At 37.4% G+C, this 15,038-nt stretch overlaps 2 protein-coding genes across 2 annotated transcripts; both read right to left on the bottom strand.

Annotated features, from left to right (window-relative positions):
* Nucleotides 1–407: 407 nt before the first annotated feature.
* On the bottom strand, nucleotides 408–9,913 carry LOC137941438 (pyridoxal kinase). Its single transcript, XM_068786845.1, has 13 exons — nucleotides 9,850–9,913; nucleotides 9,663–9,765; nucleotides 8,696–8,789; nucleotides 8,439–8,543; nucleotides 7,072–7,155; nucleotides 6,919–6,992; nucleotides 6,428–6,492; nucleotides 4,425–4,488; nucleotides 2,427–2,492; nucleotides 2,101–2,157; nucleotides 1,967–2,011; nucleotides 1,824–1,877; nucleotides 408–842 (listed from the first exon to the last, which is right to left on the bottom strand). Exons 2-13 carry the CDS (start codon nucleotides 9,738–9,740, stop codon nucleotides 690–692), a joined length of 939 nt encoding a protein of 312 aa, XP_068642946.1. The 5' UTR covers nucleotides 9,741–9,765; nucleotides 9,850–9,913; the 3' UTR covers nucleotides 408–689.
* A 1,001-nt stretch (nucleotides 9,914–10,914) lies between these two features.
* LOC137941893 (uncharacterized) lies at nucleotides 10,915–14,668 on the bottom strand. Its single transcript, XM_068787504.1, has 9 exons — nucleotides 14,500–14,668; nucleotides 14,275–14,409; nucleotides 13,814–13,930; nucleotides 12,999–13,127; nucleotides 12,297–12,473; nucleotides 12,031–12,171; nucleotides 11,715–11,897; nucleotides 11,452–11,523; nucleotides 10,915–11,205 (listed from the first exon to the last, which is right to left on the bottom strand). The coding sequence occupies exons 1-9, from the start codon at nucleotides 14,629–14,631 to the stop codon at nucleotides 11,056–11,058; spliced, it is 1,236 nt and encodes a 411-aa protein (XP_068643605.1). The 5' UTR covers nucleotides 14,632–14,668; the 3' UTR covers nucleotides 10,915–11,055.
* Nucleotides 14,669–15,038: the final 370 nt, after the last annotated feature.

Genomic DNA, 15,038 nt, shown 5'->3' with positions numbered 1-15,038 from the left:
CTATAAACATAATATTGAAGTGAAAATGCAAACTAGTGAGTGTCATGAGTAGTCAATAACATAGTATTAGGATAAGTCACAACATAGTATACTAGCAATAGATAATATAGTACATTGGTTCCACTTAATACAATATTGTTTTACATCTATATTGCCTACAGTGGTCAACTGCATTTAAAGCCCTTTGTTCCAGTGCTAGACATAGATCAAATGTAGTTGACTTCTTTAAATATCCCTATCCTCTTGGCTTCTGCCAGTTGACTAGTTCTAACTTGGTAGTAGATGTCTAGCTTAGGTTGGCTACAAAGTAACCATTGCATCGCTTAGATGCAATCTATTGTCCTAGGCAAAATAACTTGAGTCCAAAGTAACTACTAGGTTAAATGATAATAATGTACTATCTGTTCAAAAACCTGATTTGACCCGATCATATGTGCTCAGTACATGAAACTAGTTCCTAGTTGACCAGAGTTTGGAACTACTCACATTTCATATGGCTAGTAAATATTTCCACTTAGTTAATATTAACTCTTAAAAAATTTCCCTAAAATAAAACAAACATCACAGACGAAAAAGAGTGCTTTATTGGACTTGACACTATTACATTCTTTTATAGTTTAAAGACGCTTGCTCACTACCCCAAATTTGGTAAGCATGTAGTAACGAGTAAGGTATGGATGTCTGAATCTTTAGTTTTGCTCTGAATGATATTTCTTTGCATTGTAAATAACCTTAGGATTCCGAATGTCATCTTGGCTCTGAATCAATCGGATCTCCAAACTGCTTGAAGTAAGATCGAATCCAGTGCTCTGGTAGTCGGTCACAGTTCTTTGTAGCACTGCCTGCACATCCATATCAAGACTTCAACCAACCAACAATAAAGATCACTACTAGATGACAGATCTTTTAATTTCTCTGCCAAAGTTGCCAGATTTCAACAACCAATAGTATTAAGACTGAAAGAGGCTGAACGTCTAGCCAACCTCAGGTTATATCTTACTTTTTCTTCCTTGAAAAAGTAAAATAACTTACAAAAAAGTCATTTACTTTGTTGTATTTACAGTAATGATACTGTCTCCATCTTACCATTAAATAAAAATCTAAAATAAGCATTAATCGAGAATGCATGGGATGGGAAATAAATGTAAAATAAAAAGAAATCAACTTTTAAGTTATACCAGTTGAAGTCGACTAAAAATTGGGTGCACTTTATTTAGATGGAGATGAATCTGAACTCTTTTTTGCTAGAAATAAATAAGTTAAATACACTACTCCCCCTCCCAACCTGCCAGAGGAAATGTGAAAATATATTTTCTTATTCAAAAAGGGGAAGGCAAAGGCCCTTTCACATTTTCCCTCTCTTCATTCTCTTTGCAGAGAAAGTAGGCCACTTTCACTCCCCCCTTCTCTCCCAGTACAAGGAGAAAAAGGGAAATGGAGGTTAGCCTCCTCGTACTTAAGCATAAATTTTATGATTGAATTAAATAAGCATTTTTGTCATCCTTTTAACAGATTAGGGGGTGGGGGTGAATGTAATTACCAAGGAAGGTAACTGTAACTAACCCATACTAGTACTTACTTGAAGGCCAACAAAAGTCATAATTCATGATGTACACATTTCAAATAACTTAAAAGAAAAACATCTTCTCTGACAAATTGGAAATTAAAGAAGGCAGATTAAAGTCAGCAGCAAAGGATAAGATTAACAAAGGAAAAACAACACAAAATTATGAACTAAGTTAGTGAAAATAGCACCATGCATAAATTGTCGTGAACATAAGGTAGCAAATTTAGCTAAGCTCAGCCAAATTTATGAAGAATACCTGCAAGCTAGATACAGCAAGCTCCGCTGCTTTTTCCAGATTATCTGGATATTTCTATACAAAGGAAGCACAATTACAGTGAATTCCTGGATATAATAGAGAAAGAGAAAGAGAGAAAAAGAACAAAATTTTTGGATCCATACATTGCTCCATCCCAACAAAAGTGCAGTCATTAGATCTCCAGTTCCCTACAAGTCAATTCAGTAGTGTGTGTGTGAGAGAGAGAGAGAGAGAGAGTTCAGTTGACTACAAAACCCTGAATGTCTTAAACACTCACTGTAAAATATGCAGGGATTTTAGGTATGACAATGTTGAATTGTTCAGGAGGCCGATCCTGAAAAATAGAAATAGTTGTAACTACTTTGTATTGATCCATGAAAGGAAATATTTGCTCATAAATTTTAACTAATAGAGCTCTCAGAATGAGAAAACATTTTTTATCATGAAGAGAAATCAGGTTAATGATACTAAATGCACAAAGCTAAAAGCAAAAAGAGCAAATTATCACTAAAATAATAGTCCAAGCAAACAGGGACTCATCATCCTTCATGGAAGATTGAGATGGGTAAATAAAGCAATTATACTAGAAAAAGTATGTAATACCTTTGTTTTCTGATGACTACCAATAAGTAGCAAATTGCCATCTATATGTGCGCTTGTAATCACCACCTGATATATCAAACACGACAATCAACATAAACATGGAGAAGCATTATGATATAACTTGAACAAAACTTGAAGCTTGAGGTACAAAAAGTGATCATTGCTATCCTCTCTTGATTCTTTTGCTGTTAAAAAAGAAGAAAAGAAAAACCACAATCAACCTCAGTAAACTTCCTAACTGCTTAAGGAAAAGTGACCAGGTTTATGAAATACTGTCGCTTTGAAAAACAAGACCTCAAATACTAGTTCAAGGAGAAAAGTTTAGTTCCCAAAGAACAAGATATGGAGGAATTTATCCATATGAGAGGCCATAGAAACTTATATAGTCATAAGAAAATGTTTGGTTATAAGCAATCTCATAAAAACGACCAGGTAAAGTAACCAGTTCCAGTTCAACCTGGTTCAACCGGCCTGGGATGATGTCATAATAACACTAAAATAAAAATTAAAAAGTTCAATCGGGGGAAGAAGCTTCTTCACCGATCTGAGAGGGGGAGGGAGGGAGGGAGGGAGCGTGGAGTCCCACCCTTCTCCCCTTCTTTTGTTGGTGCTCTATGGAGCGGAGCTTTCAGAAGCATTAGGATCCTCCTCTGATTGCCGGAATTTTTCTATGTAGAATGATCTTCCACTTAATACCAAGCTTCAACATCCCCATACACGACGATGACATCATGCTCAAGAAAGAAGATCATGTCTCTCTCCTCCTCTACAAACCAGACTCCACACTTCCCCATTCTTCTTCTCTTTCACGGTGGTGGCTTTTGCATCGGCTCTCGCACCTGGCCCAACTACCAGAACCACTGCCTTCATCTAGTCAAGGAAGAGCCGCACGCCTGCACCCCTCCCCCCCCCCTGGGCCAGCCTTTCTGGCGGTGGTTGCAGGAATAGATCTCCAATCAGCAGTGTGTGGAGGAAATTTCCCCATGCACGACAGCGACTTGGCTGCCTTGCAGGGTAACCCCATTTTCCGGTTAAACCGGCAAACCCAGCCAGGTTAGCCTGGTTTTTTCCCCTTTCCTTGTCATATAAACCCGTAAACTAAACAAGAGACGGTCCAATTGAATCCAGTTCAACCGGCCGGTCTGGTCTGGGTTTTATAATACTAGTTATAATAGAACAAAAAACGTTGTAGGTTATTCAAGAGAGTATTTCATAGGACTCAGATGTAAATCTCAATCATGTTATTAGAAATTAATAAACATTAGAATCTTTTCTTGGTGAAATGGATTTTTCACCATCTCCATACATACCCTATAAAGAATTTGGAAATTGCACAAATTGGCAATATCTATTAAAAATTAACAATTTCAATGCTTTCAGATTTCACTTCTCCTTTGTTCTTTTTGATAGCAAAGAGAATTAAGAATTTAATAAAAGGGCTCAAATCAGAACAAAAGGTACAAAGTACAGATAATGGAGGAATACAACAATAAAACATAGAAAAGATAAGAATTTAATAAAAGGGCTCAAATCAGAACAAAAGGTACAAAGTACAGATAATGGAGGAATACAACAATAAAACATAGAAAAGAAGAAAATCACAAGGGCAAGGAATGTTTTAGATCACAAGGTTCTGGCAGGAGACTCCTTCCATCGTAAGAGTGTCTGCTGTACTATCAGCACTCGTAGTAGGGTATGCAGCCGTTGTACAATAAGTAGTTCATAAATGTTTTCAATCTCATCAAGGTAATTAAACAATCTTCTCATATTTTTCTTTATTTATTTTGTAATAATTCTAGAAATCACATGAACCAGGAATTAGCTATCTTTCTCAAGAACAAGTAATTCCTATATTAATGAATTCCCCTAGGTACACATTATTTTTTATTTATTAAAATTTTTTCACACAAAGCCATATGAAACATATAACAGTAATCAAGAACTTAAGGGGCATCTGTTTTTGAATGACACCCTAATGTAATAAAGAAATTGCAAAACCTTTGAAGGTCCAGCAGCATGAAGAACATTGCAAGCCTCCAGGCCATCTCTTTCAGTAGTAATCCTGATGATGTATAACTTTCAAGAAATCAGAAGACTTGAACGATAATAAGAACAATGAACAGATGGCAACAGAATAAAATGTATAATGACTAAGAATATTTCGAACCATAGCAAATATGTCAAAGTTCATGTTAAAGGTGCACAATTAATTGCGGATCATTAACTCACTTTTAGAAACCAAATACAAAACATTCAGCTTTCAAATTATGTACTACACCAAATCCATTTAAAAAAAATGGGCTGTTTGATATTCTATCTGAGCTTCTCTTAATAAAATTCAGCATTATTTCAAAAAAAAAAAAAAAAAAGATCAAACAGACCAAGAACACTAGCAAATAGGGCTAACACAGGCAAATAGAGTGATGATGCAGGCAATTTTTCAGAAATCCAACATCAAAGAACCCTCATGGGGCAGTAGGAGCAGGATATGCTGCTCAATAAGTAGTAGAAGTTATCAACCTAATGGTCATGGCAGGAACACAAAGAAAAGATTTGACCCTCATGTGCTTAAACCAATAAATTATCACAAACCCTCCTGTAAAAATCAAAACTTGAGAAGGATAAAGATGAACTTCACAGATACTCCCAAGCTTGAATTCTATTGCTCTGATACCATGTGAAGAAACATAAATTTGAAGTAATAAAGAAGAGAAGAGACAAAAAAGAGAGAGAAGAAGAGAGGAGTCAAAGCAGCATAAGAGAGGCTGCCTGTTAGGGAGAGAACTCAACTCCTAACGTGCTCTTATATCACTTCAGTAGAAAAAGAGATAAAAAGACAAAAATGACCCTTTATTACATGATCTCCTCATACAGTTATTTGATGAAAAGAAAAACAAAAACATATCTGACTTAGGAATTAACTTCCTAACATACTCCCTGACCACCAGGAGTTACAATACCTAGGTAAAATTACAAAAATACCCCTAAAACATATTTTCAAACAGAATTTTATTAAGAAGAGAGAAAATACATGACAAGGCCCCAAAGAAGAGAACACATAAAAGGTTGACCCAAAATTATGTCATTTTAGCATCATCTGAGTATGCGAGGGCCTGCCCCTCCCCCGTCCTTTGCCAATAGGGGAAGGTCCCCCACCCTCCCCTTCGTCATGAGGACCTCTAACATGGGGAGTGCAGCAACTCCTCCCCCAACCGTAAATGAGTAGGGAGGGAGGCAGTGGTTTGCATCCCCCTACGCCCCTCTCTTTTGAATCCTCCATTCTCCCTTTGAAAGGGAATTTTTCCCACGTGTGTGACCTGCCTACCTAGGCTGGTTCATCGGATTCATTGATTGAACGAGAAAATCCGACCAGGTCAACCAGTTTTTTAACTATGTAACATGGACAAGAGACTGGGTCTTATTTAATCCAATGCAATCGGCTGGGCCTGTCCAGGTTTTATAACACCAGGGTAGTAGCAAACTGCAAAAGAACAAAAGAAAGAAGATAGGAAAGAGGCTATTCAATTGAAAGCCCACAACAATCAATGTTGAGTGGAGGCCCAACATTGATGGAAAATCAATGGATACAATAGATCTACTCTCATGGGCGGATGCAGAAATTTTTCACTGGGAGGGGAGGTTAGTAGAAACAAACTAAGCTATCAACAATTTTTTTTACATCAAATGTCAACAAAAATATTAAATCAATATTAAAAAAATATAAAAACATCAAATATGTCAAGTGGAGTTTTTTTCCAAAAGTATTTATTATATGTTTTTCTAAACCAAATAATGGGGCTCATGAAAGGAAAACTGAGGGAAGTTTTGTTCCTAAAGCAAGCTAATTCAACTTGCTGCTTTACATCCAAAAAAATTGTTGAGGGGGAACAAAACAACTGCTTTGCATGCCAAAAAAAACCATCTGTTTGTACAAAGAATCAGCAGCAAGAATGTGTGTTTTTCTTGTAAATGCTTCAAAGAAAAGAACCAGGCAAAACTACCTGAATCCTGTCAATTGCTCTGCTTCAAACTGATTTGGAGTCAACATAGAAGCCACAGGGACAACCTAAAAGTGAGAATATGTATCATAACTCAATTACCAGGAAAAAACGGGTGTCTCATTATAAAATCCGATGTACAATTTAAGAAAATATTAGAATGCCACAAAGGCCTGAAACATATGTTTTGCATGAATAATTGAACCATGAAAAAATTGACAACATGTTTGAGAATGGAGCTCAGAGGGACCAGACTCATAAACAGCTTGACTTGCTAACTCAGGTCCTCAAAATTTAAAATGTATCAGGATAAAGATGAATCAGTGGGATCCATCGGTTTTAATGTGGATAGGCCTCTTCTTAGGTAAAATTAAAAAATAAAATAGAATAAAATCCACAATGTTCAAGGTATTACAACATCATTAACAGTGGTTCTGATTAATATCCTCTTTCATGAAATAAAAAGTTAAGTGTTAGACATTTTGAAAATTCACCTTCTCACGGTACACAGATACCAACTCTGGCGGTACATACAGCTTTCCTTCATCACCCAGGACTGGATCACAAACTAGTCAAGAGCAAACTTATCAGGGAATTTAAAAAAAAAGAAAACTGCTTGCTGAAATCAAATGGTGAAATCCGCTCACCATATATTAGTCCAGGGTTGATTGACCGAAGCTTCTCAGCTACTTGAAGTATAGTATTCAAAAATGAAACAGAACCAATATAACCTGCAGAGCAAGCAATAATTGATGAACACATGAGAGATCATAAAAAATCCAGTAATTGACCAAAATAATGTTAAACCACAGAACTCATGAGACAAAATTTTCAAACATACTAACTAAATAAAATATATAATAAACTACATCAAAATGACATTGATTCAAAGAGTCAATAAACTGGAAGTTCTTCATTACACACCACTTCTGCATAGTGGGAAAAAAGATATAGTGTTTTCAAGTTTATCACAAATTTTGCTTTTCTGGAGGGTTGTTAGTTCAAGTTATTAATAGTGCTTCCTTACGAAACTGTCTTTCAGGATTCAAACAAGGTATAGGAGCTCAATCGCTAGGAAGTTCACCTATCCTGTTGCTATGGAAATGAGGGCAAATTCTCAAAGGTGAGGTCTAGGTTGTCAAATCGGGAAGGCATCTAACATAGATGGATGTTCCCATGGCCATATGTGCTTAAGAATATTTACTGGAAGCATAAGACAACATATGGAATGGTTTAATGTCTCTTTCATCTAGATTCCAGACAAGACTAAGGCTTTGGATCTCCATACTGATAGTGACAGTTTTTCTAATGTCGGTTTTACTCAAGGTTTTTCTAACGTCAGTGTTACTCTATTTATTTTGATTGATTCCATTGATGTTCACAGATGGAACCAGTAAAGATTTTTTTTTTTTTAAATGGAACAAAAATAGCAAGATCTAGCTGTTAATAACCAAGTGATTTACATTCCACGTGCAACAAAACTAATACCAAGGTAGATGCTTCAACTATCAAAGGAGTTGAAAAGTCTGGATGAAGCACTTCACAAGTGAAATCCTCAGATATTGTTCTTGAGGAGATAGACCTTACACGTAAATAGCTGGCCAATTTATGAGGAATTCTTTTAAACCACACAAGCAAGTACATGTGCACAGTTCATGGTTCTTCAATATATGACGTAATCAGAGTGAATCTTACATGGACGCAGACCTTTTATAAACATGAGATTAGGATTGATTTGGACTCAAAAAGCTTTACAGTTCAAGAATAATTTTGAGGAAAAATAGCTGCATTAGAAGAAATATCCAGTTGTACACAGTTGGACACTCAAAAGATGCACCAATTCTATTACTCTTGAAAAACTAACTCTCACATTAAGAATTTCATCATGAGGCCATTGAGCCAAAATGACAAAGCCACACTGAATGGAGTATGACTGCCACAGTTAAAAACAAAGAGAACTATAACAATGAAAAGACAAATTGTAGAAATTCTTTAATGGATAAAATACGCATACCAGTTAATAAATGTGTGTAATACAGCAAGTCATTTGCTCCAAGGCCTTCTATTAGCTCCCAAAGCTGTTGACCATCCAAAACCTGTCCTCTAAATGTAGGGTACCCTGCACAATCCATGTGTAATGAGAAAGGAACCCAACTTCATATCCATAGTAGGATTCACCATCCAACCATGCACTTGGATAAATTCGCACCATATATTGGGCCTCTTGAGTCCTGAGACTGTTGGAAGGAAGTGATATATAAAGCAGCTTGCCTGTGTGATTAGAGAACTGCACTGAGTTGATGGGGTCCACATCATAGCCAAGTAGCTGAAGAGGAAAAACAGCTGATTTGTTGCCAACATAACCCTAACAAGATAGGAAGAAAACACATGTCAAAATAAGTCTAAAATAACATAAACCAAAATTAGAAGTACAAGAATACTGTTTGGGGAGGAGGGTGGCTCCATTTAAAACATGTTTTATCCATAAATTTTCAGGATGTTTAATCAATAAACATGTTTCACTAGCTTAGGAACTTCCAGTACTTTGTCGCATTTTACCAGTAAAATTTTAGCAACACATTTAATTATAAAGACAACCTTTTGTGTATCAAATAGAAGAAAGACGGGGAAAATGTTACTCTGAATTCATTAATCCCATGCAAAACAAGAATTTTCTCAGTGATCATGCGTAACAGCATGCAACTGAAAAGAAGTAAGGTATCCGTCACGATCAGAATCGTTGACCCCTAAACAAGCCATTCGACCGGACGAAACATTGTAGCAAAAGACTACAAATCTGTGAGCTAGAAGGAGTTGGTTCAGTAAACAAGCGCTCTTATTTAAAAGGGGCAGTATAATAACACCTTGAGCCCACTTATGCTTCTTTTCCACAGTTTTTAATAGATGGCTTGCAGTTCGGAAGAAATCTTCCGTTCTTCCGACAAGAAATGCCAACTAACAGGGTACTTTCATCTAAGAATGTGAGGGATCTTTTATAAGTGATATAGTGCGTTTTATTCAAGTGAAATTATCAGCTTCCTCTGTCATAAAATAAACTTTAGCTCGTCTTTATATTCCGTAAATTCACGTCTGCATCAGTCGTGGATTGAAAAGGTAAAACAAATTAATCCTTAAAAATATAAGCAAATTCTATGGAGTAAAATAAAGGAGAAACTTTATGAACTCATCTGGTAACGAGCAAATAAAGGTGAAAAAGAGGGTAAAATTCGAGAGATACCTGGACCGTGTGAGACTGTATGCTAAGAACGCGGCCTGTTTCAGAAGGAAGCGCGAGCGAGAGGATTGGAGGCGCCATTTTCCTTTCCCTCGTTCTATTCGACCTGCAGATTATACCGCGGAGGTTTAACAGACTTCAGAAGCTTCAAAGGGAGAAAAAAGGGAGAATGGAGAAAGCTTTTGTTGACCCGGAAGTGTGGAGTGGTGGATTTCCTCCTGGTCTGGGACGACAAGCTGATAGGCAACGTGACATAAGTGCCTGAGGCGGAAATTTTGATTGAAACATGAAAGGGAAACCCAACTCTGTGTACAACCAAAATTGTCCTTGTTAGATACACCTGACGTCATTTTAATTCCCATCAACAAATCCTTTTTGGCTTTTTCTTTATGACCATAAAATTAGACTTCCTTCCTACCAGCATATAAAGTGTTGGCTTTTGTTGATCCTTACAAAATCGACACAGATGAGACCGTCGGCCGATCAAGCCACTTCTTGCTACAGAAATATTAGCGTTACATGGATACTGCCTAATGAATGGATTAAAAAATTATTATGTGGCTATCTTCGCGTTGCTCATGAAGAAGATCGCACTGTATCACTTGATGCATGCCGTATTAATAAAGGCTTTTAACAAAGAAGACGGAAGAATTTGATTTTCAGCTTCAATAAAGCATGTTTGAATACTTTGAACTTTGACATCTGGGGTTCCACAGAGGAAATAAAATGAACGAGGTGTTGAGGGTATTTTAGGACTTATATCCTGTTAATCAGCAAGTGGCTGCCTGACAGGAGACCCTGATATTTTCTATGATATATCTCAGTCAGAGATAACAATCACAATTTTTCGTCTCAAGGCGCTCATTGGCTATTGTGTACTCCAATTTCTTTTGGGTAGGTAAGTCGTATATTTAAGGTGCTCATTGGCTATTGTGCACTCCAATTTCTTTTGGGTAGGTAAGTTGTATATTTAAACCAAAAAATAATGTAACTACTCATTTTTCCTTTTGCTGATGGAGAGCCCGCGATGTGCAGTTGATTTATCAGTTTAGAGAGGTCAATTTTGAAGTTGTTCACTCACAAAGTTTGCTGCAAGTATAGATGTTTCTGGAGATTTCAAATTCTGTCTTTGCATAAATGTATCTTGTTTGAGAAATATCAACCTTAATTAAGATTTACTTGATCCGTCTTATGTTAAATATTTGTAGATCATGTGACTGTTTCTTGTTGACTCCGAGACACATCAATCTTCGTAGTCATAAAGCTGGCCGTGGAACATAAAACCATGAGCTCAAGTATGAATGCGGCATGAAAACAAAAGAACATAGAGCAGATGATGATCAAATTATTGTTTCTAAAGAATAAAGCGACCTTTGGTTTCCAGGAACGGATTTGATCAAGTGAAAGTTGAAGCTAAAAGCTTATTGCTAGCCATTGAAGATCCTCTGATGTTGGCGATTCCATCTCTTCTCAGGGATTTTGGGTCTACTCCAGCCTTATGAGCGGCAATAACACCTAGACCTTCCCAATAATTTTTAACTCTCACCTGCAAATTGGAAAAAAATGGATTGACTAATTCGAATTGTTGTGCTAAAGGACGTATGATCTTTCAAATCCAAATGTGAACCAAACCAAATTTCTGAAAGAAGCAAATTATGAATAGGAACAATGTACCCAAAATTACCATGCTACGTAACACAGTGCTGAAAAAAGAAATCATGCACAGGGAAAAAACATATTGCGGAAGGTGATGACAATAGACAAATGTACAGGAAGGCATTCCAAAACATACTGCTTCAATTCCAAGCTTTTCAGGCGTGTCATTCAGCACTGTTTCGTTTTCTTCAACAGCAATTATCAGAGGCTGCACAGACATTCATTAAAGTTAGGTGTTCTATGTTTTGTCCTTTGAGGTTCCATGAAAGAACTAATCGGGCAATTTCATGGCTAAACAAACTTGTTTCACTCAATCCCAGTTGACGCAAAACTTCACAATCAACTTTAGAAAAAGAAAATAACGGATTAATAATTTATAACACATTTACCCAGTGTCACCTTATATGTGGAACTTCTTGCGAAAGCCAAAGCACCCTCCCCTCCACAAGCATCAATTGGAAGGATTACACTATCTACACTACTGGCAAGGACACAGTCATGGGTTGAGCACCCGGACTGTCTTACATACTGTGGTGCGGTACTTAAACCAGCCAGAACACATGGCAAAAAGGTGTATCCGATCTGTTATAACAGATCCACATCTGTGTGAGATAATGAGAAACAAAATGGGAAAGAAAACCCCAATATGAGAAAATGAAAAACCTGTATACATCTCTCTTGCTAACAGCTAAAAAGCAATGGTTATTTATTATACCTCTTCAGCAGCAGATCTTGGGCTCAGTGATGAGCTTAGAGGAAGAGGCGATAAAGCAGGGGCATGAGCACAAGGGATCTGAAACTCCTTCACAACTAGATGGCTTATTATTGCTTCCACTCCCGCCAGCAAATCTATCCCCTACTAGAAGCGTCAGTAGAAGTAGAAGAAAACAAGCAAACAAGTCTATCCAACAGAAAAATAGGAATGCATTGGCCTAGAAGTTACATAACGTGCATAGGAGTGCACAAGCCAGGGATTATCACCTTCCCCTGTCGGTAGCCTGCCACTTCATCAATGTCATCATCTGGAAAGCGGCCAACTACAGCTACAGCATTGATTTGTGAATGGCTAACAAGGTTTTGTACAGCCCTTAATAAGGAATCAGGGTGCTTGATACGCCCTGTTGACTGACCAGATACAGGATCAACCCATTTCTGTACCTGTAAAAAAACAGGGATCTTGCATTAAGAAAATGAACCATAGAAAAGAGAAACATAGAAACATGACAACAATTGTGTAAAAACACAATGCATAAAGTACTTCAAGATTCCTAACTTGATCTCTGGTGCTAAGATCGATTGAAGGAGATTAGCTTTTTTTTTGTCAGTTTTGTCAGTTCATGATGTAATCCTGACTTATCCCCTCAAAATGGAGGCCTTTGTACTTTTCATCTCTCTTAGTACAAACTTAATTTCCTCTCTCCTCTCTCTCTCTCTCTCTCTCTCTCTCTCTCTCTCTCTCTCTCTCTCTCTCCCTCTCTCTCTGTACTTATGTATGATATTTTTCACGTTACTCATGCTTGGATTTCCTTGACCCCTTGCTCTGACAGTCACCCAGCTATAATCTTTACTTTTTTTTTTTTTTGTTTTAAGTTTTCCTTTTACATTTTAATAATACCTATATTAATAGAATCTACAAATAATGATTTTTTCTTGTGAATAGAATAACTTTTGAATACTAGTTACCTCTAATGGAGTGTCTGTCATGACATATTCCACGATAGGAATACCAAGGGAAGCCCTGGTTGCATCAGCAACCTGTAAATGACGAGTACGTAACTTTTCCTCAATTCCAGCATCAAGAACCAAACCCACCTGTTCTAGAAATGCAAGTTTAATCAGTTAGAATAAGCTTGGAAAGAGAAAAGTCCACGGCCTTTTAAAGGTAACTCCTACATTACTCAGAACTGTTTACAATTATCTGTCCCTAGAAGCATGACAAAGAAAGCAGTACTATTTACCATACAATTACTAGGATCCCAGTCTATGGATCTTAAATTCTTAATCCGGTTCCCCAGCCCCAATCGACTAACCAAGGCCAAGTTTTCTGGTCAATCAGATTCGGGATCAATCTGGACCCTATGCCGAGGCTTGATTATTACTAAGCTCATTGTCTAGAACTGGAAAAAGACAAAGTGATGATAGACAAAACAGAATATAACATTTCCAAGTTCTCTAAGCTCATAGGGAGCAAGGGTGATTGAAGACCAACGACAATTTTTAAACATAAACGCTAGGCTAAATAACTCAGTAGAAATGACTGATTAGAGAACCAAGGCACTGAACACCCCCCCCCCCCCCCCCCCCCCCCCGTTTTTTTTTTTGTCACCAATTGCGTTAATGGTCTTCCACTCGATGCAAGCCACTGCATTCCAACAATATGACCAGCCAATAGCATCTTCAAGAGAAATTCTAGAAATTACTAATTCATGCTAGCTATGATTTGACAGCAGAATTACTAACTAGAGTTAATGCCATTATGCACCATTTTGATAGCTAACCTTATTTTGGTGAACAGGTTGAAGGGCCCAAGACCCCTCTGCAAACCTGTCAAGTGCGTAACCCTCTATGTAAAGTGTGTTAGGCATGGGCCAGTAGAGCATCGCAGCATTGAGTACCTATTTTGAGTTCAAGACGGATAAAATCGATAAGAGATGAACCTTTTTGGTATAAGACAAAGATGTACCTGCAAGCGTAGATTTTATAAAACAGAGCTAACAATTTCTTAAGAGTCGTCGGATCCATAGAAATATCAGCAGGCAGGAAATGAAATAAAAACTTTCTCATTGTAACTGTAATAATTGTATTATTTTGGTGTTCTACTTTAAGAAGAATGGCCCTAGTTACCTGTAGGCCCATAATGAACTTACTAAGATGGGCCACCAGACTCAAATCAAACAGTGAAGGGACACATAGAAGAAAAATCAAAATCTTAGCTCAGAAGGAAGGAAGCGAGAGAGACGTTGGGGTGAGAAATGAGGCAATCAACGACGGAGGCGAGAGCTCGAGCCACCGGTAAAGCATCCCCAGCGAATCCTCCGATAGCCGCTCCAACGCCCGTGGGAACGATCATTACGGACGTGTAAGGCCTGCGGAACTGGAAACGACCGGAGTTTCTATCAGAACCCACACGCTCCGATTACCTGAGAACGACACCAGGGCTTCCTCAAGTATCAGACGGACTCACCTGAGGATGAAACGAGTACGAGCACGAAATGCGGAGTTTTCTGGAAAAGGAAGTTCCAGAAACGGACGGTCGGCATCGACGGTTCAAAATTGCTCCTCCGCTGAAGAATGGATAGCTGTGTTGAATTGACATCGAGAAGAATGTGTGTGTGTTTTCCCGCGGATTGCTCGTCCCCGGACTGGGAATCGATAATCGACAGATGGCTTTTGAGGGGTTTATAATTTGTTGTTGATAATAGGATCCTTTGATGAACTGCCGGAATTGCCCCGGGTTTTTTCTTTTCTATCCGAGGATAAAAAAATAAATACAATTATATTTTTAAATACAAAAATTTCGTTGAAAAGGGGTATAACTACAATTATATTTAAACAAAATATCACTTTTTTTTATCTATTATCAAGGGTAGTTAAGCATTTAAGTATTTATTATATATGAAAATTAGTTGATAACATTTGTAGATATTAAAATTTCATATTCAGTTTTTTATTTATCTTATTAAATAAATAACATTTGTTGAATTTATGAAAAAGAGAAATACT

Source organism: Aristolochia californica, unplaced genomic scaffold (assembly GCF_029961685.1).
Source record: "Aristolochia californica isolate CCGP_79_NKW_82.1479 unplaced genomic scaffold, dmAriCali1.0.hap1 SCAF_9, whole genome shotgun sequence".
Classification (NCBI taxonomy): Eukaryota; Viridiplantae; Streptophyta; class Magnoliopsida; order Piperales; family Aristolochiaceae; genus Aristolochia; species Aristolochia californica.
This window is presented reverse-complemented; position numbering and strand designations above follow the sequence as displayed.

What these genes read in the sequence shown, in the direction of transcription:
- LOC137941438 (XM_068786845.1), bottom strand. Translation starts at nt 9,740, where the DNA reads ATGGCGCCTCCAATCCTCTCGCTCGCGCTTCCTTCTGAAACAGGCCGC. An exon ending in GCAGTTCTCTAATCACACAG is followed by an intron (nt 8,544 to 8,695) that starts GCAAGCTGCTTT and finishes TGGATTGTGCAG; the next exon opens with GGTACCCTACATTTAGAGGA. An exon ending in TTGCTGTATCTAGCTTGCAG is followed by an intron (nt 843 to 1,823) that starts GTATTCTTCATA and finishes ATGGATGTGCAG; the next exon opens with GCAGTGCTACAAAGAACTGT.
- LOC137941893 (XM_068787504.1), bottom strand. Translation starts at nt 14,631, where the DNA reads ATGTCAATTCAACACAGCTATCCATTCTTCAGCGGAGGAGCAATTTTG. An exon ending in CAAGATCTGCTGCTGAAGAG is followed by an intron (nt 11,898 to 12,030) that starts GTATAATAAATA and finishes CTGTTATAACAG; the next exon opens with ATCGGATACACCTTTTTGCC. An exon ending in CAAGAAGTTCCACATATAAG is followed by an intron (nt 11,524 to 11,714) that starts GTGACACTGGGT and finishes ATGTCTGTGCAG; the next exon opens with CCTCTGATAATTGCTGTTGA.